The 25,511-nt window shown below is 46.9% G+C and overlaps 1 protein-coding gene across 1 annotated transcript in view; it reads right to left on the reverse strand.

Annotated features, from left to right (window-relative positions):
* The window catches only part of ASTN1 (astrotactin 1), a 287,830-nt gene extending 267,847 nt beyond the window's left edge, over window positions 1-19,983 (reverse strand). Inside the window, 1 exon segment of the mRNA XM_060233049.1 lies at window positions 19,623-19,983. Within this exon segment, the coding sequence (XP_060089032.1) occupies window positions 19,623-19,983 (361 nt within the window).
* Between the last annotated feature and the right edge of the window lie 5,528 nt (window positions 19,984-25,511).

Genomic DNA, 25,511 nt, shown 5'->3' on the forward strand with positions numbered 1-25,511 from the left:
CAAAGAATGCAAGTTGAGCTGGCCTATAAACATTTGCCAAACAAGTTTTGAGGACAGCATTTGACCGTCTTTGGCACAGGTTTTGGATTTATTTGTTCTTATGAACAAGAGAGCCAGCATGGTGTAGTGTTTAAGAGCAGTGGACTCTACTCTGGAGAACCAAGTTTGAGTCCCCTCTCCTCCACAGGAAGCCTGCTGAGTGACCTTGGGCCAGTCACAGATTTCTCTAAACTCCTTCAGCCCCATCTGCCTCATAAGGTGCCTGCTGTGAGGAGAGGAAGGCAAGGAGCATTTTGAGACTCCTTAGGGTAGAGAAAAGGCAGATATAAAACCAGCTCTTCTTCTTCTATAGAACTTTTCATGAGATTGCATCTACCAGTAACTTTTTAGAGATCAACTCTGCAAAGCAGTTTTAAAGGGGGGAGGGGGGGCTAATGCACACTGACTATAGCCTTGAACTTTGCTGTCCCTGGTTCTACGTACAGCCAATGCCAGGTACAGCTTGCCACTAAGATACCTCACTCATGATCCACTAATTGTGGCTGTCGCTTCCCAGTTCTGCATGAAAAACAGCGCTCGGGACAGTGTTTCTCTTCCTATGCTTTGCTGGTTCTTTGTTATAGGCCAAAACTGGAGCCCTGTTCGCTGCGACAGGAGTACAGGCAGGGCAGGAAACACAATTAAATCTTATTTATCTGACTTGGAGTTGATAATGCAACACAGCAATCTGCCTGTTGTTAGCACAGACAAGAGTGACTGAAGACCCAGCAAAGGCTGCCCGGTGCCAGTGTCATAAACTACCAGGAGGGGCCATGGGTCAGCAGCAGAGCATCTGCTGGACATGCCAATGGTTCCAGGATCTATCCTCAGCTTCTGCAGAGAAGAAGAAGACCGCAGATTTATACCCCACCCTTGTCTCTGAATCAGAGTCTCAGAGCGGCTTACAATCTCCTTTATCTTCTTCCCCCACAACAGACACCCTGTGAGGTAGGTGGGGCTGAGAGAGCTCTTACAGCAGTTGCCCATTCAAGGACAACTCCTACAAGAGCTATGGCTGACTCAAGGCCATTCCAGCAGGTGCAGGTGGAGGAATGCGGAATCAAACCCAGTTCTCCCAGATAAGAGTCCGCACACTTAACCACTGCACCAAAGGGTCCAGATTATTTGAAAGACCGGTGCCTGAGACCCCAGAGATCTTCTGTCAGTCAGAGCAGACAATACTAACCTCAGTCCACCAATGGCAGTACTGCCTACTTCAGGGGTGGCCAAACTTGCTTAACTTAAGAGCCACATAGAATAAATGTCAGATGTTGGAGAGCCTCAAAACATGAACATCAGATGTTGGAGAGCCACAAGACAGGAAGGCAGGCAGGAAGAAAGGCAAGCAGGCAGGCAAACAGATAGGGGAGGAGGGAGGGAGGTGGAGGTGGAAAGAAAGCAACTTTAACTTTAAATGCCTTCTCCAAGCCACTGGCTGGCTTGGCTTGGAGAAGTGATTTAAAGAGAGAAATGCCTTCTCCAAGCTGGCTGAAAGGACTGTGGGGGCTTCAAGAGCCACACAATATTTGTGAAAGAGCCAAACGTGGTTCCCAAGCTGTAGTTTGGCCACCCCGGCCTACTCAGACCAGCAGCAGCTCTCCAGGGTCTCAGCTCGTGGTCTTTCATGTCACCTAATGCCTTTTAACTGAAGATGCTAAGGACTGAACCTGGGACCTTTGGGTCTGCTTGATCCTCTTCCTTCCTGCTGCTTGTCGACTCAAAACTGACCCATCATTCTGTACTGGCAAACTGCTTTCCCACACACAGGAGGAATAATACACAGCATCCTTTCCCTTTTATGATAAGAAAAACAGCCTGCAGCCAAAAAATAAGCTAGAGGAAAAGCATGCAGCAGCCATCTCCCCCACATGCCTTTCCCCTGTTCAGAAGAGCACCTGCTTGAGCTGTTCAGTCGGATTGTTTTAAAATGGTGAGCAAAATAACCTGGATTTCCATGTAAATTTGGTCCTGAGGTACCTTTCCAAGAGCTGGGAAGCAACAAGCTCTATGGTTCTAAACTGGAACACTCCTTGTACGCAGTGCAACCCTCACTTTAACTGCCAGTGAGGACAGTTTGGCCAACTCTCTTTACAGGAGAAGAAAAAGTTTCCTTTCTATACGCTAAATTTATTTTCCTATCATTGCTTCTCTTTGTATAGAATACACAACTCATCCATTGGCCTCAGGCTACAACTGTGGACTCAGATGGTCGCAGAGCCAATTAAGCTGGCCTCTTCCTAGAGGAACTTAACAACCTCACACATCCCAACCCTCCTTCCATCTCCATGGGCAGACAGTCCATCACAGACACCAAAGGCCTGTGACTGCGCAGATGGTCAGGCCCTGAGCCCATGCCAACCAAGCAACCAACTAGTTTCACAGCATCAAGGCTGCGCCACCTTGTTTCTGTCAGATGGGGAGAGCAGAGTGAAATAAATTAAAACAGCTTTCACACACTGCTGCTCTCAGCTACTTAATCTTCTGCTCAGTGGCTGGACCACAAACAACCGACAACAATGGACTGGCAACCCAAAACTACTACTGCCCTCTGTTGACAGCTGTTTTCAGCACCAGAGTTCAGCCCTGGAACAAATGGGGGAAATAGTACAAACAAGAGTTCCTCTGAGCATGTCTCGTTGTTGCATTCTGCATCGGCTTCTTTTAGTTCCCTGATGAGCAATAGCCAAAGTGCATGCCAAGGCAGATTAGCAAACCATGAAAAACAAATCAGTAAAAAAAAACAGTGAGTTAAGCTCATACAGGAGTCTGCTTGCTGCATTTCTGCATAATATAATGATCTGATCAGCCTCTGCTGAGAAGGGCAGTTCTCCAGCTCTCATCTCTACCTTAGTGCAAATGGATGCCAATGATGGAGGCACAGTTCAATTATCTGCTCTTGGAGGAGGCTGCTTGTCGTGTCTCTGCTCTGGGCTTGTCTCCTTCTGATCTAGAGGCATTTCCAGAACAGTGGCTCATCTGTAAACACAGGCTTCTCTGAGGAGAAATAAGCTAAAAATATAGGGAATAAAAATGAAGTCCACTCCATTTTTAACTCCTTGAAAAGTATGCTGTTAGATATCCAATGTTTGGAGAACAAGGTCCTCTTAATCTTCTATTTAGGGCTTTCTGCCTCTGGCTATGTCTCCTTACTCATCCCTGTTGCTCCCCCACCCAAACTCTTCTTTCTTCCTTTCACACCACAGCATCTTGTCCCATGCTTTGGAGCAGTGTCGGCTGGCCCATCCAGATGCCTCCCTCTCCTCCTGCTCCGAATGCCTTCTCAAATCTTCCCTGCTCTGCGCTTTCAATTACCCAGTTAATCCTTTCCGCCTCCTCCACATCTCCTCAGCTCTTGCGTGGAAAGCCGTCCTCTCCCTTCGACCTGGCTCTCTTTATCTTTTTTACATTGTAATCCCTCTGGGCCAGGACCCTGTCACGTTTGCGTGAAACAGCAGCAAATAAACACCACACGCAGTCCTGAATCAAAGCCATTCTCAGTACACACTATCAGCACACCAAAAGGCTTTATACAAGCAAGCAGAGGCCAGGTCTTGCCACATCCTGTTTTACTTTGTTCCTTGCCCCCACCTAAGCCTGTAAGGGTCCCAAAAATTACAAGTGGTTTTGGGGGTTGGGAGAGGCCTAAGCTGTAAAGAATGTCAGGATTCTGGTTTACCCCATGATATCTTTCTGCGGAGGCCAGCGCTAAGGACCTATGGGTTGGCATGGTGTGTGGGAAAACAGTGGCCAGCACAGGCCTCTGCTGTGAGTTACCATGGCAACTGCACTGGGCCTTTTCTGCTGCGGAGGCCGCAGCATGTTCTGCTGAGGTGGTGCCTGATTTGCTGCCTGCCTGTTTCTGCAACTGAGCCGAATAGACGCAAGCTTCTGGCATGGGAATCTCAAGGCATATTATTATATTGAATGGGGAGGGGTTTGGGCAAGGGAAGGGAGTCACGGAGAAGGGACAATATTACCCCCCTGCACTAACAAATACATGAAACTGCCTTGGGCTGAGTCAGATCACTGGTCTGTCAAGTCTATTCTGACTGGCATTGGCTGTGCAGGGTATCCAGAGGAGGTCTTTCGCATCATCTTGTACCTGATCCTTTAACTAGAGATGCTGGGGATTGAACCAGGTTCTCCACCATTGAGCCACAGCCCTGGCTAACTCTGCATGTGAGACAGTCAACACAATATTGAACCAGAGGCATTTCTTACCTCAGGTTTTTCTCATAATGCCCCACATACCGAGCGCTAAAGCACACATTTCATAGACCTCCAAGGGTCTAGATGCACCTCAGGTAGGGTTGCCAAGTCCCCCCGACTGCTGGCAGGGGAGGGGGGTGGGGTAGAGTTATCAGATCCAGGTTGGGAAACTCCTAGAAATGTGGGGATGGAGCCTGGGGAGGACAGAGCCCTCAGTTGGATACAATGCCATAAAGTCCACCCTCCAAAGCAGCCGTTTTCTCCAGGGGATCTGATCTCTATAGGCTGGAGATGAGATGTAATTCCAGGTGATCCCCAGGTCCCACCTGGAGTCTGGCCTCCATACCACCTGCCTACTTTTTAACTTATTCACTTATTTAGATGTTTATAGCTTCCAACTTCCTCCTCCCTCCATTTTGTCCTCTCACCAACCACCCTTTGAGATGGCTAGTTACATCTGTCTGCAAAGAGAAGCCACGCAAACACAGCAATTTAGCTACCTCAGCTGCTTTAATAATCTGGGCTGCCAACATATTAGAGAACTTTGAGTTATTTCATTATCTGCCCATTTAAACAATGCATTAATGAAATATAATTAATAAGCCAGCATAAAATTGCAAAGCATATAGAGAAATGTTGCGCGGACTGACTCCTCTATAAGTATGGCATTCCTTTCCACAGACTTCCATCAATGTCTGAACTAGTACCGTATACTTTTCATGAGAGATTATAAATCTTCCCTCTTGGGGCAGATGTCCAACAGGCAGGAAAAGGATGAAGGAACTTTAATTGAATGTTTATGAGGCATAAATGTATGCTTTAATTTTAACTATTTTGTTACACTCTCTGAGCTCCTGAGATGGAGTGGGATAGAAACGGAGCCTAAATTAGGGTTTCCAGCTCTGGGTTGGGAAATACCTGGAGATTTGGGGGTTGGACCGTGAGAAGGGTGGGGTTTGGGACTTCAGTGGGATATAACAGCATAGAGTCCACCTCCCAAGTGGCCATTTTCTCCAGGTGAACTGATCTCTGTCACCTGGAGATCATTTGTAATAGCCGGAGATCTCCAGCCACCATCTGGAGGTTGGCAGCCCTGAGTCCTAAATAAATCTAAAGAGAAGGAGGAAGAGATTGAATTTATACCCTACACCCTTCATTCAGAGTCTCAGAGCACTTTACAGTCTCCTTTCCCTTCCCCTCCCCACAACAAACACCCTGTGAGGTAGGTGGAGTTGAAAGAGCTCTTTTGAGAACTGCTCTTGAGAGAACAGCTCTGAGAGAACTTGTGACTGGCCCAAGGCTACACCAGCAGTTGCATGTGAAGAAGTGGGGAAATCAAACCCAGTCCTCCCAGATTAGAGTTCACGCTGTTAACCATTACATCAAACTGGCTCTAAAACCTGGTATAGGGATTCTGAAAGAAATGAAAAAGACTAGAAGGAGGCTAACAGCAGTTTGTAAAACTTCAAATGGTACTGAGTGGATAAAAAGATTTGTTTTCTTCCTAACTTTAAAACTGGAGTGCGAGGTCAACCAGTGAAGCTGACTGACAGTACATTCAGGACAGCAAAGGAAACTAACTTTTGATACAATGTATGCTTATTTATGGAATCCAACCTCACAAAATGCAAAGCGATGATCACTGCCTTGTAAGATTTTAAAGGGAGATTAGACTAATTCAAGGGTGTCAAACATGGGGGGTGAATCAGGTTCCCTGGAGGGCTCTTCTCAGGCCCCCAGAGGGCTCCTATCAGGCCCCCAAACAACTGGCTGTCATCTGCTTCCTTCTCCCTGCCTCTTGCTTCCTTCTGCGTAACAGCTTACTTTACAAGGATTGCTCAATTGCACAGAAGCTACAGAGCAAAACCTCTATTTTCTCTGCTGGCTGTGGCCCCTCCCTCTCCTGGTCCCCTGGGGAAGGAAAGAAAGAGCCAGAGCTTCCTTTGATCAGTTCTCTGGATTGCACAGGAGAGATACAAAGAAAGCACATTTAAGTCCAAGAAGTGCTAATGTTTTAAATTTTTTAAAATAAATATTTAATTATGTTTGTCTGTGTCCTTTATAAAGTTTATATCTCTGCTACCTAATCTTAAAATAGGTACACAGATCGCCCAGCCGGACCTGGCCCTGCCCTACAAGGTCTCATGTATGTCAGATCCGGCCCTCATAACAAATAAGTCTGACATCCCATAGAGAAAGGTCTGTTAGAGGCTATTAACCATGATAGCTAAATGTAACCTCCTTGTTCACAGGAAGTACACCTCTGGAGAGGTAAATGATGGGTGAGAAAAGTTTCCCATGAGCATCTGGTTAGCCACTGTGAGAAAAGGGATATCAAATTAGACAGTCCCTACTTGGCCATGAAACTCCGAGTAACCTTTCATTAGCGGAGTTCAGATGAAATACAAAACCACGGTTTAATTAAACTACAGTTAACGTGACTGTCTGAATGCAGGCCACTCCACTAACTATGGTAAGGAAGGCTCCAACAAACCAGGATCTGAAGTCATGGCTTGAAGCTGGCTTATCGGCCCTGGTCAAGCTTAACTGGTTTTGCGTGATGTATGAATGCAGCCAGTCAGGCTTAATCCCATCTTACTTCCTGACCTCTTTCTCATGCACTCTCTAGCTACAAATTCCTGGCCAAAGCAAAGGTAATGAAATCATCATTTGCCAAGGCATACCACAATTTGAGTGACAGTCTGAGAATTTCACAAGCTAACTATGCAATCCTACAAATGGGCAAGATCAACAACTGCCTGTGTACATGCCTTCTCCATTGTGGCCCCCATCTTACGGCATGGCCTGCCTGAGGAGCTCGGGAAGGCTCCCACCCTCCTGGCTTTGCACAAACTATGCAAAACTGAATTATTTTCAGAGGGCTTTACTATTCAGGCAACAAAATTGCAGTGTACTAAATGATTCACAAAGTTACCTGGATAAATGACTATAGGCTGTGGTCTATGCTGCCATGTATAGCTTGTGAAACTAGGATCCTACTATGAAATTTTTGCATCATTTAATGTCTCAATATTTATGCTTTGCTTCAGTTCTGTTTTAGACTTCTGGTTGGCCCTTCAACCCTAATCCTATTGCATTGTCTATTGAATGTCTCATGCTGTTGATCGTATTGATGCACTCAGTATAATCTACCCTGAGTCCAAGTGAGAAACGCAGACTATAAATAATGTAAAATAAATAAATAAATAAAATGCAGTTACTCTATTCTGAGCCCACTAAAATCACTGAGCTTCAACTGCAGTAACTCTACGCCAGATTGTCTGCCACTGCCAGTGTAATTAAAATAAACTACGATTTTGAGTTAGGCCTAAACCAAGCCTTATCTCATTGAGGAGGGCTCTTTTTGTGTTCTTATTGTAACCACTCTTTCCCCCCACCAATCTTAACTGGAGGTAGAACTATTGTTATTGGAGTCCATAAATGGATGGGGATACTCAAAGGGCTGCCACACAAGCCCACCATGTAGCCAGATGTCTGGTGGCAATGGGAGATCCTCTGCTGTCACTCCCTGACTCCTGCTGGTGTAGAATGGAGTAGCAAGGGGGAAGTGATGTCATCACGTTATGTGATGCTCTGGAATCTCCCCTCAATCTCTAGTTTTTCCATAAAGTTTATGGGAAATCCTAGAGTAGCATGCGACATGGTAGAACAAAGTTTGAGTCCAGTGGCACCTTTAAGACCAACAAAGTTTTATTCAGGGTATAAGCTTTTGCGTGCAAGCACTCTTCTTCAGATACAGTGAAATAGAATATCCACCTAGTATAACTTCAGGTTACATGTGGTGTTATAACTTCTGGTTACACAACCAGAAGTGACATCACAGCATTACACAATCCTGTCTAACTAAGTCTCTGCCCCTCCCAGTCTCCAGCGCTGCTCTGACAACGCTAATAGCATTTAATACCATTCACACAGGAAGTGGATGGAAACCCCTAGCTAAATAATTTTACTGTTCTTTTACTATTTTCAGGGCTTTTTTTGTAGCAGAAACTCCTTTGCATATTAGGCCACACACTCCTGATGTAGCCGATCCTCCAAGAGTTTACAGTAGGCCCTGTAAGAAGAGCCCTGTAAGCTCATGGAGGATTGGCTACAGGGGGAGGGGTGTGGCCTAATATGCAAAGGAGTTCCTGCAAACCAAAAAAGCCCTGACTATTTTATTCTTAACTTCCAGAAACAAAAATAACAGGATTAAAAAAAAAAACCGGGAAGGGCAAAAAGCATAAGCACAATATAAATAAAGAACAGGAAAAAAACTAAGAGCTGCCAAGTATGAGGTCAATTACGAGTGGATATGAATTAGTCGCTTCTTGGAGCCGACAGTAAGATGGCAATTAGACTCATATCCTCCACTGTTTCCCAGCGGAAAAAAATAGAGACAGTCGTGTATTTATAACACCTGTTCTGATGCCACCTGAGAGCCATCTCCTCTTCTTGGCCTGTCACGGTTTATCGTGATCGACTTCACAACAGCCTGTTCTTCATTGGCTTCCAAAGCAAAGGGAATAAGTAAGCTCCCCTAACAGCCTTAGAAAAGAGAGAGAGGCACTGCTCCTTTTCCCCCAGGTATGGCTGAAAGGCCTATATGCTCTCAGGAAGTAAAAAAGAGAAAGCTGCACCAGAAACCCTCAACCTTTGGCTCCTTAAAAGACCAGAAAGTGCAGCCGTTTCTCACATTTTATCTTTTGTATATTTTTGAGGGGGTTGCTTAAACTCTCCCGGGTGCACTGGCCGGATGAGACTACATAAATGCAGTAAGTGAATAAAGCAAACTTAATAATGTTTGATCTCACTTACGGAAGTGCTGCAACCCCAATCCACTTAGCCAGCTTTAATCTCTGGGTTGGCAGTCAATTGCGGGGGAGGATGCCTTGGCATTTTGGGTCCCTGCAGCTCACGCATTTATGCTGATCATTACTGGAGTTAAGACACAATTGTCACTGCTCAGAGATTCCAGATGTTGAGAGGCAAAAATAACCCGGTTTGGTGTAGTGGTTAAGTGTTCAGACTCTTATCTGGGAGAACCGGGTTTGATCCTTCACTCCTCCACTTGCACCTGCTGGAATGGCCTTGGGTCAGCCATAGCTATAGCAGGAGTTGTCCTTGAAAGGGCAGCTGCTATGAGAGCTCTCTTAGCCCCACCCACCTCACAGGGTGTCTGTTGTAGGGGAGGAAGGTAAAGGAGATTGTGAGCTGCTCTGAGACTCTGAGATTCAGAGTGGAGGGCGGGATATAAATCCAATATCATCATCATCATCAACCCCTAGAACAGCGATTGTACTTCATGTGCCAAATATATTGCCAGAAAGTATAGTGATCAGGTTTTGGTTTTTGTTTGTTTTCTTAAAGGAGAAAAACAAATAGATGGGATCATAGGGTAAATTACATACTAAATACAAGGAACAATCACTGTGATATATAGGTTACTATACTTTCTGATAAAATTTTGTGATAAAACTATTATCATTAACACAGAGAAATAACCAGGGCTTTTCTGGTAGAAAAATCACAGCAGGAACTTATTTGCATATTAGGCCACATACCCTGATGCCACCACTGTTTCACATAGGGCTTTTTGTATGGAAAAAGCCCAGCAGAAACTTATTTGCATATTAGACCACACCCCCTGCTCCTAAGCCAACTGGAATTGTATTCCTGCTCCAACCCCCCCCCCCCCGGAAATAACAATTACAACCCTTACAATAATCTTACATTGCCATTTTCAACAGGACTCATGTTTATGTTATTATAAAACAATAAAAACAAGACAAGTAGCTAACTGTAGACTCATTTTGTGTTACAACTTCTTCAGACGTGTTCATTCTTCATTAGTCATCTTATTCTTATTGCTCTGAGTTATTGTAGCAATTCAACTTTTGTAGCAATTCAACTTTTACATAAGGACCAAGACAGTCCCTTTGGAGAAGCAACTAAAAACCTTCAGTTCAATTGCTGGCAAAACGCTCTTCCAAAGTGCAAGCAACTGAGCCTTCATGAAAGAACCTCCCCTATTTGCAATTAAAGTTTCCTATTAGGAGCAAGCCAGTCCCTTTTCTTAAGCAGGTACCAAACCTTCTGTTCCATAGCTGGCACAACACTCTCCAAAGATACAAGCCCCTGTGTCTTTGTGAAGGAAAACGTTTCTCTAATTTTTATAAAGAGCACGCCAGTCTAATTTCTTAAGCAGGAGCAAAACCTTCTGTTCTAGGGCTTGCAAAGCAAGTCTTGTTTTATAACAACATAAGCCCTGTTGAAAATGGTGATATAAGATTATTTTAAGGTTGTTATTGTTATCTCTCTCTGTTCATGATAACTGTGAAATTCAGATATAGTTTTATCAAATAAAGTACAGTAGCCTATATATCACAGTGATTGTTCCTTGTATTGAGTATATTTTCTTAAAGAAGCAGGTACAGGAAAACAAGAAGATTATCCCTGGTAAATTGGGGCAAGTGGAGTACATGCCCGAAGGCATCCACGAAAAAGCAGCCTCAATTATGAAAAAATTAACAAATTTATACAAGTTACTTCCTACATAAGCAGACAATACTTCTTATAAATACAAATACAATATAGCCCGAACCCAAAGTCCTTTCATTCAATGCCAAAGTTCATTTCTTTGTGGTGGAAGTCCGGGGAAGACTTTAAACAAACCATGAAGTAGGAGTTTGATGCTCAGACAGTCCTTTTCAGTAAAGACAGGTGTAAAGACAATAAGCAGCATAGCGCAATTTCACAACAGGGAAGCGCATATTGCCTTGTTTCACACGAGGCTTTACCTGTTTCACCAATCTTGAATAATTCATGCATAGCAATAGCGTAACTTTTTTCCTGCAGATTAGAACGGCCATGTGCTGTGCTGCTTATAATCTTTACACCTGTCTTTGCTGAAAAGAACTGTCTAAGCATCAGAGTCCTACTTCACGGTTTGTTTAAGGTCTTCCCCAGACTTCCACCACAAAGAAATGAACTTTGGTATTGAATGAAAGGACTTTGGGTTCGGGCTATATTGTATTTGTATTTATAAGAAGTATCGTCTGCTTATGTAGGAAGTAACTTGTATAAATTTGTTAATTTTTTAATAATTGAGGCTGGTTTTTCATGGATGCCTTTGGGCTTTGTTCCTGCTCCACCTGGGGATTGGCAACCCTATGGTGGAAAGTGCCATCAAGTCGCAGCCAGAAAGAACTAGGCCTATGTTTCCCAGCGATTCAGCATGGACAATGATAAGGAAAGGTGCAGTGGTACTCAAGAGAGGTGAGAGTGCAAGTTCTCCCAGCAGTTGTTTGTGGCACTTGCCGGAAGACAAGAGGAGGGAAGGAGACACAGTGGCATATGAGGTAAGAAGAACGGGAAGAAGACAGTTTGACAAGGCCCAGCCCTGCAGATCTTTCTACCATTTGCATGCAGGAGACAAGGCGCAAGTAGAGGGACTGCGCAACACCGGCCACACTGAAGTTTTGATGGATGGCTGAGGCTTGGAAGCAGGAGGCGATCTGAATATAGATGATCAGAAGGGATTGTAATGTCATAATTATTTGGGGAGGGGGGAATGAAAAAACTAACAGTGAGAGTATGTGATACAGTAGCAACTACAGAAGCCTGCGCACCACGTTCCTTGAAAGGCTGACAATCAATTTTTTACCTCAGGAAACATACAATTGTCGCTCAGTAGTTCGGGAGGGGTATGTGTGTGCATGGAGCCATACACCCACCTTCAAATACTGCTTCTTTTGTGAGGCTCTCGCATTTCCACAGCACACAAAGAGCATATGAGCCACCATAGAATGCAGATGCTCTTCATTTGGGCGTGAAATGCAAATCTCAATCCCAGCCAGGAGGCCTAACCACACACTACATTTTCCCCTGTACTTCTAAGTATCAGGTCGCAGATGTATTCTGGGAGCTCCAGGCTTCTGAGATCTGTGGCACACAGGAGAGGGGTACTTACAGCATTCCCACTACTTCTGTTTTCCCGACCTGAAAGGGAACTGCTGTGTTCCCAACACGGCTCTACTCTCTGACTGACATGGCTATATGTCACTTTTCCCAAAGGAGCTACTAGCTCTCTCAGGCCTTTCAGCTGAGAAACATGGTAGAGCAGGTGGGCGGTCTACAACCCTTCTCCCCACACCCTGTGAACCCAGTCCAAGTTGGCTTCATGCATACCCATGGCCCTACTTGTGAAAAACATAATGTACAGTTATGAAAATATCAAAGCTCACTAAGACGACCTCAGGAAAGTCATTAGCTCTCCATCTAATCTTTCACAGGGGATCATTTTTAGGTTAGACTGCTGTTCTGACCGCCTCAGAGAAAATATAATATGATGTCAGTGGAGAAACTGTTATTCTTCCCTCAGAAAGGACACCCACACACCTATCTTCCAATTTGTCTTTTACCTCACCCTTCTTCCCAGAAGCTTTGAGCAGCATGCGCAGTTCTCCCCCTCCTCAGCTTCATTCTCACAACAGCCCTGTGAGGCAGTTTAAGTAAGTAGCTAATAACTGCCCTGACGTCACCAAGCAGATTTCATGGCTGCCTGAGGAGCTGAACCAGCCTTCATCCAGCTCTCCAATCACTGCTCTGTTTGGCTCTCAGACTGGCTTTCAGGTAGCTGGGATTTTGGCATATTGAGGCTGACACAATCCTTACAGTAGTTTGTACTATTTTTAAGGAAACTACATATATCATGGGGCTTGAACAAGCAAATGCTGCAGGTGTGAAGGAAGAAGAAACTGCACAGAGAGGGGAGACGTTTAGTAGGGGGGGAAATGATGGAGGGAGATGTGACATCTCCTGTTTCTATCTGGGTTTGCATAGGCAGACGGCAACCTCGGCCAGATGCACTGTATGTAAAGAACCAGTTCTCAGTGCTGTAGATAGTTTGGTCCTGGTAAGGGTAACTGTGCAGATCCATGGGCTGTATCATGGCAGAAATCCACTGCTGCAGTGCCCTGCCGGAAAGGGCTGAGCAGCTGCTGTGGCTCCCCCTTTTGCTGGCTGGGCAAGGTAGGCGTGCAGGAGATGCCCCTGCTGCCAGATGGCACTAAGGTGGCCACCTACCTCACCAACTCGGTTGCACCGGCCCTGCTCCCAGTCTTGTGTTTAGTTTGGCCATACTGCAAATGCTCTCACAAGACAGAAACCAGAGCCAAACACCAAAATTCCCTCCACGTAGAAAACTCAGTATCAGAGAGAAAATTTTGGGAGTAGCCTTCTTACTGAAGTGCCTGCTTTCAATACGTTCAGGGCTTTTTTTGAGCAGGAACATACAGGAAAGCAGTTCTAGCTGGCTTGGAATCAGGAGTCTGGCCTAATATGCAAATGAGTTCCTGCTGGGCTTTTTCCTACAAAAAAAAGCCCTGAATATTTTCATCATTACAGCATGAAAACTTAGTTCAATTCTCCAAAAAGTAACATAATTTAAGTAGGAGATGATGCATTAAAAGCAATTTGATGCTCAATGCAATAGACTTCAATCTGATGTCCTTACAAAAGTGTCTTCTTTGGTTGTTCCACTATGCTACAGTTCTACATCTGTATAGCCCTCGCCTGGATGGCCTAACCCAGCCTGATCTTGTCAGATCTCAGAAGCTAAATAGGCTCAGCGCTGGTTAGTATTTGGATGGGAGACCACAAAGGAAATTCAGCATTGCTACGCAGAGGTAGGCAAAGGCAAACCGCATCTGTTCACCTCTGCCTTTGAAAATCCCATGCTCCTGGGGTCATCATGTGTCAATTGCACCTTGATGGCACTTTCCACCTCAATTAAACTGGTATAACTACTGGTACAGAACAACAGTCATGTCCAAAGCAATGCAGAGGACAGTCAAAGACAATCTGTCTTGAATTTGGCAAAGGTCCTTATGTATCAGTGGTTAGTTGTCCGACTGGAGTTCCAAGGAACCCTTTGCACAACAACTTGCCTACTAAGGAACTCCTGCACATTCCGGACTCTTCCGAAGTATGTTTTACATGCAGTTCAATTCATGGAGAGTGCTAGCCAGCCTGCAGGACTTCTCCAACGACCGTGCATGAACTGAGAATGCCATTCTTAGAGCACACTCAAAACATCCCAGTGGCTGCACATTCCAAGGGAAGTTTTCTTTCATGTAACACAAGTCTACCATTAATCAACTCCAGGTGCAGATATCTGGTCACTACAGGCAAGGTATGCCTGTCATCTCCTCCCATAGCAGTGGCAGCTGGAGCAATCTAAGCCCCAGAGAAGCTGTGGCTTGCATCCAGCTGGGAACACTGTGGGTATGAGAAGCAACATTCATTGCTTAAGAACATAAGAGCAGCCGTGTTGGGTCAGGTCAATGGCCCATCCTGTCCAACACTGTCACACGGTAGCCAAAAAAACCAGGTGCCATCAGGAGGTCCACTATTGGAGCCAGGACACTAGAAGCCCTCCCACTGCTGCCCCTCCCAAGCACCAAGAATACAGAGCATCACTTGCCCAAGACAGAGAGTCCCATTTATACTGTGTGGCTAATAGCCACTGATGGACCTCTGCTCCATATGTTTACCCAATTCCCTCTTGACGCATGTAGCTGCCACCACCTCCTGTGGTAGTGAATTCCATTTGTTAATCACCCATTGCTGATCTTCTCACTGAAGAATCACTGATAACCTTCCAGAGAACCCCCAGATTCTCTAGCACACAGTTTAAAAATAATATGTGTGGATTTGTAGATCCAAGAGACTTCAGGATTAGTTTTGCCCCCAACCTGAACCCATGAAATGAAAGGAAGGGGAAGAGTGGACTGAAACTCTTGGTTTCCAGATATCGAGAGAGAAACCTCCACAAGGACAGGCATATGGTTCATTAGCAAAACACAGCTATGTCAATGAGCAGCAGCAACACGTCTGTGGGGCCATTCATGTGCAATTTGGATAGGTGATTGCAAATTAATGACGAGGCTCCTGGTGAGCAAAAGGAGAACACAGGCGCATAGGGAACAGTTTTAAAGGATGTGCAAAGTTTGCATAAGGATACACATTGCGGAGGAGAGCCAAGGAGACGCAGGTTTTAATTAAGGAAATACGAAGTGAGACCCGTACAAATATTTCTGTTTGCACTTTCCTGGATGGGAGGGGAAATAAAAAAGCAACGTGCAATGAGCATAGATCTGTGGAGAGAGATGAATGTGCCACAGAGGGCTGCCAGAGTACAAAGGAGAGGCCTGCAGAAGGGAGTGGACAAGAGATGTACAGAGACAGAGTTAAGCAGAGTTACATCTTTCTAAGTCTACGGCACTCAATGGACTCAGAAGGATGCCACTCTGATTTGGATGGCACTGGTAGCTTCTAGAGTGTCATGATTATTATCGAGCTCCGGAGGAAAGCAAAAGTGTGCCATTAAGAGTAATGAACAGAGGTTTGGGATCAATCATTGCCCAGTCATAAAGGTTACAGATAATCTTGGGCCAGTGCGGCTCTCTACTATCCTGTGCTCCATAGAAGAGCGGGCTACAAAATGGAATACGTTCAATACAGGCCCGGGACTCCTCTAGTAAGTGTGGTTAGTCACTACTGCTCTGTAAGCACACCCCACACTGCTCTGTAAGCACACCCCACAGCAAGCAGCTGATGGGATGCAAGCAGTGTAGGTGGCAACCTAGCAATAAGTGGTTGATGCACCCCAGGAATATTGTGCATGAGGATGCAGGGAATGACTGAAAACAGGAGTTTTTGGAGGGAAGAAGGATGAGGCATGTAGGGAGAGTGAGCCATGATGCTTTCAACTGCTCTCTGTGTGTGTATGTGAGAAAGTGTTGTCAAGTCACAGTCAACTTAAAGCAACCCCAGCAAGGAGGTTTCAGGGCAAATGAGAAGCAAAGTTCGTTTGCTATTGCCTTCCTCTATTCAGTTGCTATCCCAAGGGGAAAATATATGGGTGCATGGCATGGATTCATCCCTGCTGCAAATAGCACATGCCATGCACCTGGCTGTTTAGGAAGTGCATGAGCAGCTGTGGCATGCATGATGAAGCATGAGCTGGTGTACAGGGCAGCCTACGGAAGTGCTGTCGAGTCACAGCCGACTTACAGCAACCCTGTAGGCAGGGCTTTTGGGTAGAAAACGCCCAGCAAGAACTCATTTGCATATTAGGCCACACACCCTGATGTCACCATTGTTTCACGCAGGGCTTTTTTTGTAGGGAAAGCCCAGCGGGGACTCATTTGCATATTAGGCCACACACCCCAACGCCAAGCCAGCCAGAACTGCATTCCTGTGTGTTCCTGCTAAAAAAAAAAAGCCCTGCCTGTAGGGTTTGCAAGGCAAGAAACACTCAAAGGTGTTTTGCCATTGCCTGCCTCTGCATAGCAAACCTGGACTTCCTTGATGGTCTCCCATGCAAGTACTAACCAGGCCCACAGCTACAGTGAGGCATCTTGGGGCCTGGCCCCTCAACTTACCGCCAAAGTCCCCTGGGGAGAAGGGAGACTAATTCCAACTCCTCATGTCCCTATTGGGGAAACTGATGGGGTAGAAATCAAATAAAGAGAACCAGTTTGATGTAGTGGTTAAGTGTGCAGACTCTTATCTGGGAGAACTGGGTTTGATTCCCCACTCCTCCACTTACAGCTGCTGGAATGGCCTTGGGTCAGCCATAGCTTTCACAGAGGTTGTCCTTGAAAAGGCAGCTGCTGTGAGAGTCCTCTCAGCCCCACCCACCTCACAGGGTGTCTGTTGTGGCAGAGGAAGATAAAGGAGATTTTGAGCTGCTCTAAGACTCTGAGATTCAGAGTGGAGGGTGGGATATAGATCCAATACCTTCTTCTTCTAAAACAGCTAGGCTGGGCTCTGCCTTTTATCTTATAGAATGTTTTATTGAGTGATAAATGACTTGTCTTTGTTATTTATTTATTAACTACGAGCATAATGGATGCCCCACGAGGAAAAAAAATTCCCCACAAACCAAAAAATCCTGGCTAGGACCCTGCTGACTGCTTAGCTTCTGAGATACAATAACAGGGTCTTTGACCGTATTAACCTATACTACTACAATAAGACTGGGCTAGGCTGGGCCTTCCAGGTCAGGGAAAGGGTGGGATAAAATACCATAAATAAATAAATACCTGATCACACAGGTAGAAAAGGACACACATTGCTGCTGACTTCAGGAAATACTTTTGCACGTTCCTACCATGTGTAAGAACAGGCCTCATTTTGGGCAGGAGCTCACAGGAGCAGAGCTCCGGAATCTCTACATTTTATTGTGCTCTTTCTTTCTTACCTCCCCCCACCCCAATACTTGCTTCTGGGCTCCATTGTTCAAACCCGCTGTGAGAATTTTGCTGAACTCTAAGATCTGACAAACTTTCTAATATTTTTCCCCCACAAAAAATGGGAAAATAACCAAAACATATCAAACAGACAGATGAAAATCTTCATCACACCGTTGTGGCCACATAGGAGAAAGTCATTTTAAAAGTATGATGAGAGTAAGGTTTTATTATGACAATTATAGTTCAAGAAGCATTTTAAGGTAGATGCTAAACTGATATAATGTAGTACACCTTCCAGTGATGTCAGGGGTGTGTCACACATGCAAATAAGAACATAAGAACATAAGAGAAGCCATGTTAGATCAGGCCAATGGCCCATCCAGTCCAACATTCTGTGTCACACAGCGGCCAAATATATATACACACACACACACACACACACACACACTGTGGCTAATAGCCACTGATGGACCTCTGCTCCATATTTTTATCTAACCCCTTCTTGAAGGTGGCTATGCTTGTGGACGCCACCACCTCCTGTGGCAGTGAATTCCACATGTTAATCACCCTTTGGGTGAAGAAGTACTTCCATAAGTTATGGAAGTTAAGTAAGTAAATAAGTTATGCTAATGAGTTATGCTAATGAGCTATGGCACTTCTTTTTCTATGAAATGACCCCTGCATAAAAGGCCTCTCTGTACATGTCATCTACTACTGGTTACAGTGGTATGGGTACTGCAGCCACCACAGGTTAGATGCACACCTACTGTGTGGAGAGCAAGCCACGCGTGGTAGGCCCAGTGGGTACAGAGTGAAGGCCTGCTGAGAACAGGAAGTGGTGATATATAACCCAAACATTCATGGCAAGTACAAGCAGAAGTGAAGACCTGAAAGAGCATGGCAAGAGAACGGGATCTGCCTGCAGGTGAAGGCATGTACAAAGGTTCCAAGGTTGGAAAACACAGAATCACCAAGTTGGATGGGACCTCCAGGTCAGAACACAGGAAATTCAAAATACCTCCCCCCCCCACACACCCACAGAAGGGAACACGCCAACCTGTCAAGTCTCCTGAGGCTCATATCTACAGGAGGCAGGAGAGTCTAGGAAACAGAGGATGAAGGCCGACAGCCAGCTATAATAGTTAGAGCTGAACTAGGATCTGGAAGACCCAGGTTCAAATTCCCTATCACGGAACCTCATTGGGTGACCTTTGGTCAGTCGTTCTGTCTCAGCCTAACCTCCCTCACAGGACTGTTGTGAGAGCAACAGAAACTGCTTTCGGTCGCCACTGGGGAGAAAGGCAAGGAATAAACAAAGAGATAAGTGTATAATAAAGCTTGGTGCTGGAAGACCGGGGACAAGATCCAGGTAAAGCCAGAGTGGAGCTTGATGTCATTTTGTGAAGACAGGTCAAGGGAAGAATATGTGACATGGAGATGGAAACCAACAGATGTGAGGACAGAGTGACCAACAAAACCTCTTATCATACTTCACCGAAAATCACCTGTCCCTCTGCCCCTCTGCCCACAGTGTTCACTAGCTGCATTTCCGAAGATGGCAGTGACAACTCAGGAACCTCAGGCCAAAACCCTGAAATCTGGCGGCCTAAACAACACCTTAACCAGGTCTATTCCATGGGGCTTATTCCCAGGAAAGGGTTCTTAGGGCTGCACTGCCAGCCCCAACCTCAGCTGCTCTGTGCAGGGCTACTGCATCCAGGAAGTTCCTGCTAAGGGAACCCCCGGGGGTCCTGCGTGCAGAGAAGGGCTTCCTTGGGCCTGGGTTGTCCAGCTTCCGGCTGGAAAGAAGGCCACGCGAGCCGGGGCGAAACAAGGGACCCGGCTAGCGCAGGTCGCAGAAACGGCGCTGGAAAGATGCAATCGCTAAGGGCACTGCCTGCAGCAAGGCTCAGGTGCTCGAGGCGTGCCAAGGGGGTGCATTCTTGCAGGCAAGGCAACGAAGCGCCTCGATGCAGGGGGGAAATCCGCCCAGAGGAGGCTGCTGCTGGGGAAGGAAGGAAGGGGCTGCAGCAGAGGAGGCCTCGATCCTTGCAAGGAGGCCCGGCCGGCGGGGCTGGGGAGGGGGGGCACGAGAGGCCCAGCGGGACTCACCCAACACGAAGTAGGGCAGCTCGGTGTTCTCCAGGTCGTCGACCACCACCATCTCGCCGGGGAAGTCGTTGCGCACGGAGAAGAGGAGCTTGGGCTCGGAGGCCGAGGGGCTGTGCATGATGCTCAGGTCGTTCTCCCGCAGGAAGGGCAGCGCCGACACCGTGATGCTCTTGAGCTTGCACTCCATCTCCTTGGCAGGGTCGCCGTCCCCCCCTTCGGCCGGCCCGGAGGCTGCCCCGCCGCCCGCTGCCGCCGCCGCCGCCGCTGCTGCCGCGGCGCCCGTAGCCAGGGCGGCGGGCAGGAGGCGAGAGCAGCCGCAGCAGCAGGCAGCCAGCAGGACGCACCAGGCAGGCAAAGCCATCTTGAGAGCCCGAGAGCCGCCTCGCCTGCCAGGCGCCGAGGAACTGGCCCGGGAGGAGGAGGAGGAGGAGGAGACGGAGGGGGCGGGGAAGAAAAGCCGGCAGCCAGGCAGGCAAGCGAGGGGGGGCTTTCGCTGGCTATTGCGGCGGAGCCGGGCGATGCAAGCCGGCGGTGGAGAGAGACGGGCGCTTTGTCTGCGAAGGAGGCGAGGGGGGGGGGGGGAATCAGAGCGGCGGGCCGGCCTCCCAGCCCCTCGCTGCTCGCCTCCTTTGCATCTTCTGCTCGCTCCCACGCGCGCTCCTCCCAGGCTGCCGCCTTGCAAGTTGCACCGCCTCGGTGGGCACCAGGCGAGCGGCGGCGTGGATTTGGGCGTGCAAGTCAGGGCTTTTGTTTTTAAACCGGAACGTGCAGGAACGCAGTTCTGGCTGGTTTTGCTGCTAGGGGTGTGGCCTAATATGCAAATGAGTCCCTGCTAGGCCTTTTTCCACCAAAACCCTTATGTGAGATAATGGTGATGCCAGGGGGTGTGGCCTAATGTGCAAATGAGTCCCTGCTAGGCCTTTTTCTACCCAAACCCCTGTGTGAGATAATGGTGATGCCAGGGGGTGTGGCCTAATGTGCAAACGAGCCCCTGCTGGGCCTTTTTCTGCCCAAACCCCTGTGTGAAATAATGGTGATGTCAGGGGTGTGGCCTACTATGCAAATGAGTCCCTGCTGGGCTTTTTTTCACCAAAAACCCTGTGTGGGATAATGGTGATGCCAGGGGGTGTGGCCTACTTTGCAAATGAGTCCCTGCTGGGCTTTTCCTACCCAAAACCCTGTGTGGAGTAATGGTACTGTCAGGGGTGTGGCCTAATATGAAAATGAGTCCCTGCTGGGCCTTTTTCCACTGAAAACCCTGTGTGGGATAATGGTGGTGCCGGAGGATGTGGCCTAATATGCAAATGAGTTCCTGCTGGGCTTTTCCTACTGAAAAATGCCCTGGGCATGCTCATGCAGCAGGAAGGCTTGTTGGCTTCAGCACGGATGCCTTCCCTCCGAAGGGAGTTTGGGACTGCAGGATCGGGAAGGAGCAGGCCATGTCCTGGTCCAGGAAACTCTCAGGGCCCTGCTGGGACCATCAAAAGGGACTGTGGAGTAGTCCAGTGTGGTGGTAGTCTCGCTGAGGCATGAGTATTGATGGGACTCTCTTTCTGGGGCAGTGATGCTCTGTATTCCTGGTGCTGGGGAGAGGCACAGTGGGAAGGCTTCTAGTGTCCTGGACCCACTGATGGATCTCCTGATGGCGCCTGGGTTTTTTGGCCACTGTGTGACACAGAGTGTTGGACTGGATGGGCCACTGGCCTGATCCAACATGGCTTCTCTTATGTTCTTATACTCTCTCGGGAAACCCATGAGCAGAATGTGGAGGCAAAGGTACAGTGCCGCTGAAGGTGGAAGTTCCACTGAACAATCCTCTGGGGATGTGGCTTTCAAAGGCAAGCACCAGCTAAGCCAGTGGCCCTTTATAAGGGCACCAAGGGTATTTTACATCACTGCCCTTCTAGTCCTGTGTGGAAACATTTTACTTTGAAGCAAAAATTCCAACTAAAACATGCAGTTGTCCAGTGATGCCTTCAAAAAATCCTGTTTATTTATATCCCACCTTTCTCCCCATTGGGGACCTGGGCATTGTTTTCCTTTTTTTTCCATTTTATCCTCACAAAAACCCTGTGAGGTAGGTGAGGCTGAAGGGGTGTAGACTGGCCCAAGGTTACCCAACAAGTTTCTATGGCTGAATGGGGATTTGAACCTGAGTTTCCCGGATCCTCATCCAGTGCTGTAACCACTACACTATGCTGGCAGAATCATAAGAGAGCATAAGAGAAGCCATGTTGGATCAGACCAGTGGCCCATCTAATCCAACACTCTGTGCCACACAGTGGCCAAAAAAGCCAGGCGCCATCAGGAGGTCCATCAGTGGGGCCAGGACACTAGAAGCCCTTCCACTGTTGCCCCCCCACCCCAGCACCAAGAATACAGAGCATCACTGTCCCAGACAGAGAGTTCCATCAATATGCTGTGGCTAATAGCCACTGGAGGACCTCTGCTCCATATTCCAGCAACCAAAAAGAGTAACGTGAAAATGTAGAGCAGGAAAAAAAGCCGGAAGGGCATCCACGTCAAACCAGCCTCCAATTTAGAAATTCAATATTTTATATATAGAAAAATATTCATAGAAAAATATTCATAGTGTTGTACAAGGTGCAAAAGGAAACCACACCCGAAGAGACCATTCATGTACTTATAGTCAACAGTCCGTTCCTTAAAGCTGGGATCTCGGGAAGTGGTGTGATGCGCCATGAAAATAGAGTCCAAAGTTCCAAATCTTCTTTTAGCCAGTATAAAGATTGAATGCAGCAAGGCACAGGATCGCAACAGGGATGCGCCTAATGCCCTGTTTCACACGAGGCTTCAACGAGCTTCAAAACAAACTGAAACAATTCATATGGAAGACCAACGCTCCTACATTCTGCAGATAGACAACGGCATATTCCAGCAGCAGCTTTCATGAGTCAACACTCACTTCGTCAGATGCACGGAGTGTTCATCCAGTACACTCCATGCGAGGGCTGACTCATGGGAAATTTATGCTGGAATAAATGCTGTTAGTCTTTAAACTGCCACTGGACTCCTGATTAATCTCAAAGCAATAAAGCTGCATTGACTTGAAAGGGGAAGAAAGAGGCTCTGCAACTGCTTTACAGCGTGTTTTGATCAGGCTGAGAGATAGAAAATGCCGTCTCTTTTGAATGGGGTTGCATTCTGTCTATTTAATGAGAAATATTGATTCACTAGCAAAGATCTGAAATCTTGGATAGTGTCCCCACTCCCCAGTCGGAGAAGCAATGCCAGGTTAGACTGAGCCAATGGTCTGACTTCATGCATTTGTATACCTATTTATACTCCGACTTAGACCTTTATGGTGCTCTCACTGAAGCAAACATCAGCTGGAATGTTTTTGTATTTTTTAGAAAATGCAAATAGTGACATCGATATTCCAGTTTCCCTTCGTGCAGATCAGGGTAGCATACATGGTTTCCCCCCAGTCTGCATTTTATCATCCATTTGAACTGAGTAACAGTCAGTGGCCCAAGATCAGGGGTGTCGAACTCATGAGGGTCAGATCTGACATATCGGGTTGGGCCATATCCGGCCATATCGGGTTGGGCCAGGCCGTGGTGGGCCAAGCCATGTTGGACTGGGCCATATCTGTACCTATTTAAGATTAGGTAGCAGAGATATAAACTTTATAAAGGACACATACAAACACAATTATTATTTTTTTTTTTTTAAAAACCCTTAAAACATGCTTAAAAGTTTAGCACTCATTGGTCTTAAAGGTCTTTCTTTGCATTTCTCTCATGGGATCCAGGGAACTAGGAAAAAAGAAGCTGTGGCTCTTTCCTTCTTTCCCCAGGGGGTGGGGTGGAGAAGGAGTCTCAGCCAATAGAGGGGAGAGAGGCTTGGCTCAGTAGCTCTGCTGTGCAACTGAGAGAGCCCCACAAAGCAAGCTCTGCCTTCCCCTTTTCTTCCCCAAGGGAGGAGCCTTAGCCAATGGAGAAAATAGAGCTTTTGCTTTGTATCTCCTGTGCTATTGAGCAAGCCTTGCAAATCAAGCTGTTATGCAAAATGAAGCAAGAGAGAGGGAGAAGGAACCAGATGACAACCAGTTGCTTGGGGGGTCTGATTTGGCCCCCGGGCTGTATGTTTGATGCCCCTGACCTAGTGTGTTAGCTTTATGGCTGAATTAAGCCTAACTGCATGTTACAAAGTTCTCAGGCTGTGTTTTCAGTCAGATCTGTATTGCATGTTCCCTCCTGGGAACACAGTTCCTAGGCATGTGTAAAATGTGTGCATGTCTAAAAGGCCATCAAGTCACAGCCAACTTATGCAAACTATGTAGAACAGGGGTCATCAACCTTTCAGAGGCTGCCACAAAATGGCAGCCTCAGAATCACTACAGAAGAGGGGCAAAGCCAGCAGCTTAATAGAATCACAGAGTTGGAAGGAACCTCCAAAGTCATCTAGTCCAACCCCTTGCACAATGCAGGAAAATAAGGAAATTCATAATTACCTCCCCCCCCCACAAACGCCCAGTGACTCCTGCTCCATGCCTAAAGGCAACCCCCCCTTAGTAGCACTGATGCAACCCTTCCTGCTCTCCCTGTCTGCCCAAGTTCACAGAGTCAACATTGCTATCGGATGGCCATTTAGCCTCTGTTTTAAAACCTCCAAAGAAGAAGAGCCCACCACCTCCCAAGGAAGCCTGCTCCACTGAGGAACCGCTCTAACTGTCATGAAGTTCTTCCTAATGTTTAGCTGAAAACTTTTTTGATTTAACTTCAACCCATTGGTTCTGGTCTAACCTTCTGGGGCAACAGAAAAAAACTGTGCACCATCTAGGCTTGCGAATCCCCAGGTCCCAGCAGGGGTTCTTCCACTTTCCCAGGCTACTTCCCGCCCCCAGTCAGCTGGCCAGCAGTGGGGGGGAAGCCCCGCCCCCAGAGGGCCATGTGGGTTTCCAGCTCTGGAGGCTTCAGTCTCCGATTGAAAGGCTTCCTCTTGGGATGGAGTGTCTGTGTTACTTTGAAGAAGGCTTCCTCTTGGGATGGAGTGTCCGTGTTACTTTGAAGAAGTTGGCAGCAACTCGTGAGGCCAATCCCTCCTTCAGTTGCCAGAAACGGGGGGGAGGGAGGGAGAGGGAGGGAAACGTCTGCTAAGCACTTCATTATTCCCTATGTGGAGATCAATTCTCATAGGGTATAATGGGGAATTAATCTGGATGTTTCGGGGGCTCTGGGGGAGCTGTTTTTTGAGATAGAGGCACCAAATTTTCAGAATAGTATCTAGTGCCTCTCCCCAAAGTACCCCCCCAAGTTTCAAAACGATTGGACCAGGGGGTCCAATTCTATGAGCCCCAAAAGAAAGTGCCTCTATCCTTCATTATTTCCTATGGAAGGAAGACATTTAAAAAGGTGTGCTGTCCCTTTAAATGTGATGGCCAGAACTCCCTTGGAGTTCAATTATGCTTGCCACACCCTTGTTCCTGGCTCCGCCCCCAATGTCTCCTGGCTCCACCCCCAAAGTCCCCAGATATTTCTTGAATTGGACTTAGCAACCCTAGCACCATCCTCTATATGACAGCCCTCCAAATACTTGAAGATGGTGATCATATCACCTCTCTGTCATTTCCTCTCCAGGCTAAACATACCCAACTTCCTCAGTCTTTCTTGATGGGACTTGGTCACCAGACTTTCAGTAATACCGTGCCAACACTAGCTTGTGATGGAAGCTGCTAAATGATATTTTTGAAAATCTATACATCCAATCGAATCTCTAGTGGCCAATAAGAAGCCTTGCTGGGCAAAAGCCTCACCTGGCTCCACCCATTTCCCAAAAACATTGGCAGGTGCCAGGAAAGAAGAAGAAAATATTGGATTTATATCTCACCCTATACTCTGAGTCTCAGAGTGACTTACCATTTCT

The sequence above is a fragment of the Heteronotia binoei genome, chromosome 2 (assembly GCF_032191835.1).
Source record: "Heteronotia binoei isolate CCM8104 ecotype False Entrance Well chromosome 2, APGP_CSIRO_Hbin_v1, whole genome shotgun sequence".
NCBI classification, from domain to species: Eukaryota; Metazoa; Chordata; class Lepidosauria; order Squamata; family Gekkonidae; genus Heteronotia; species Heteronotia binoei.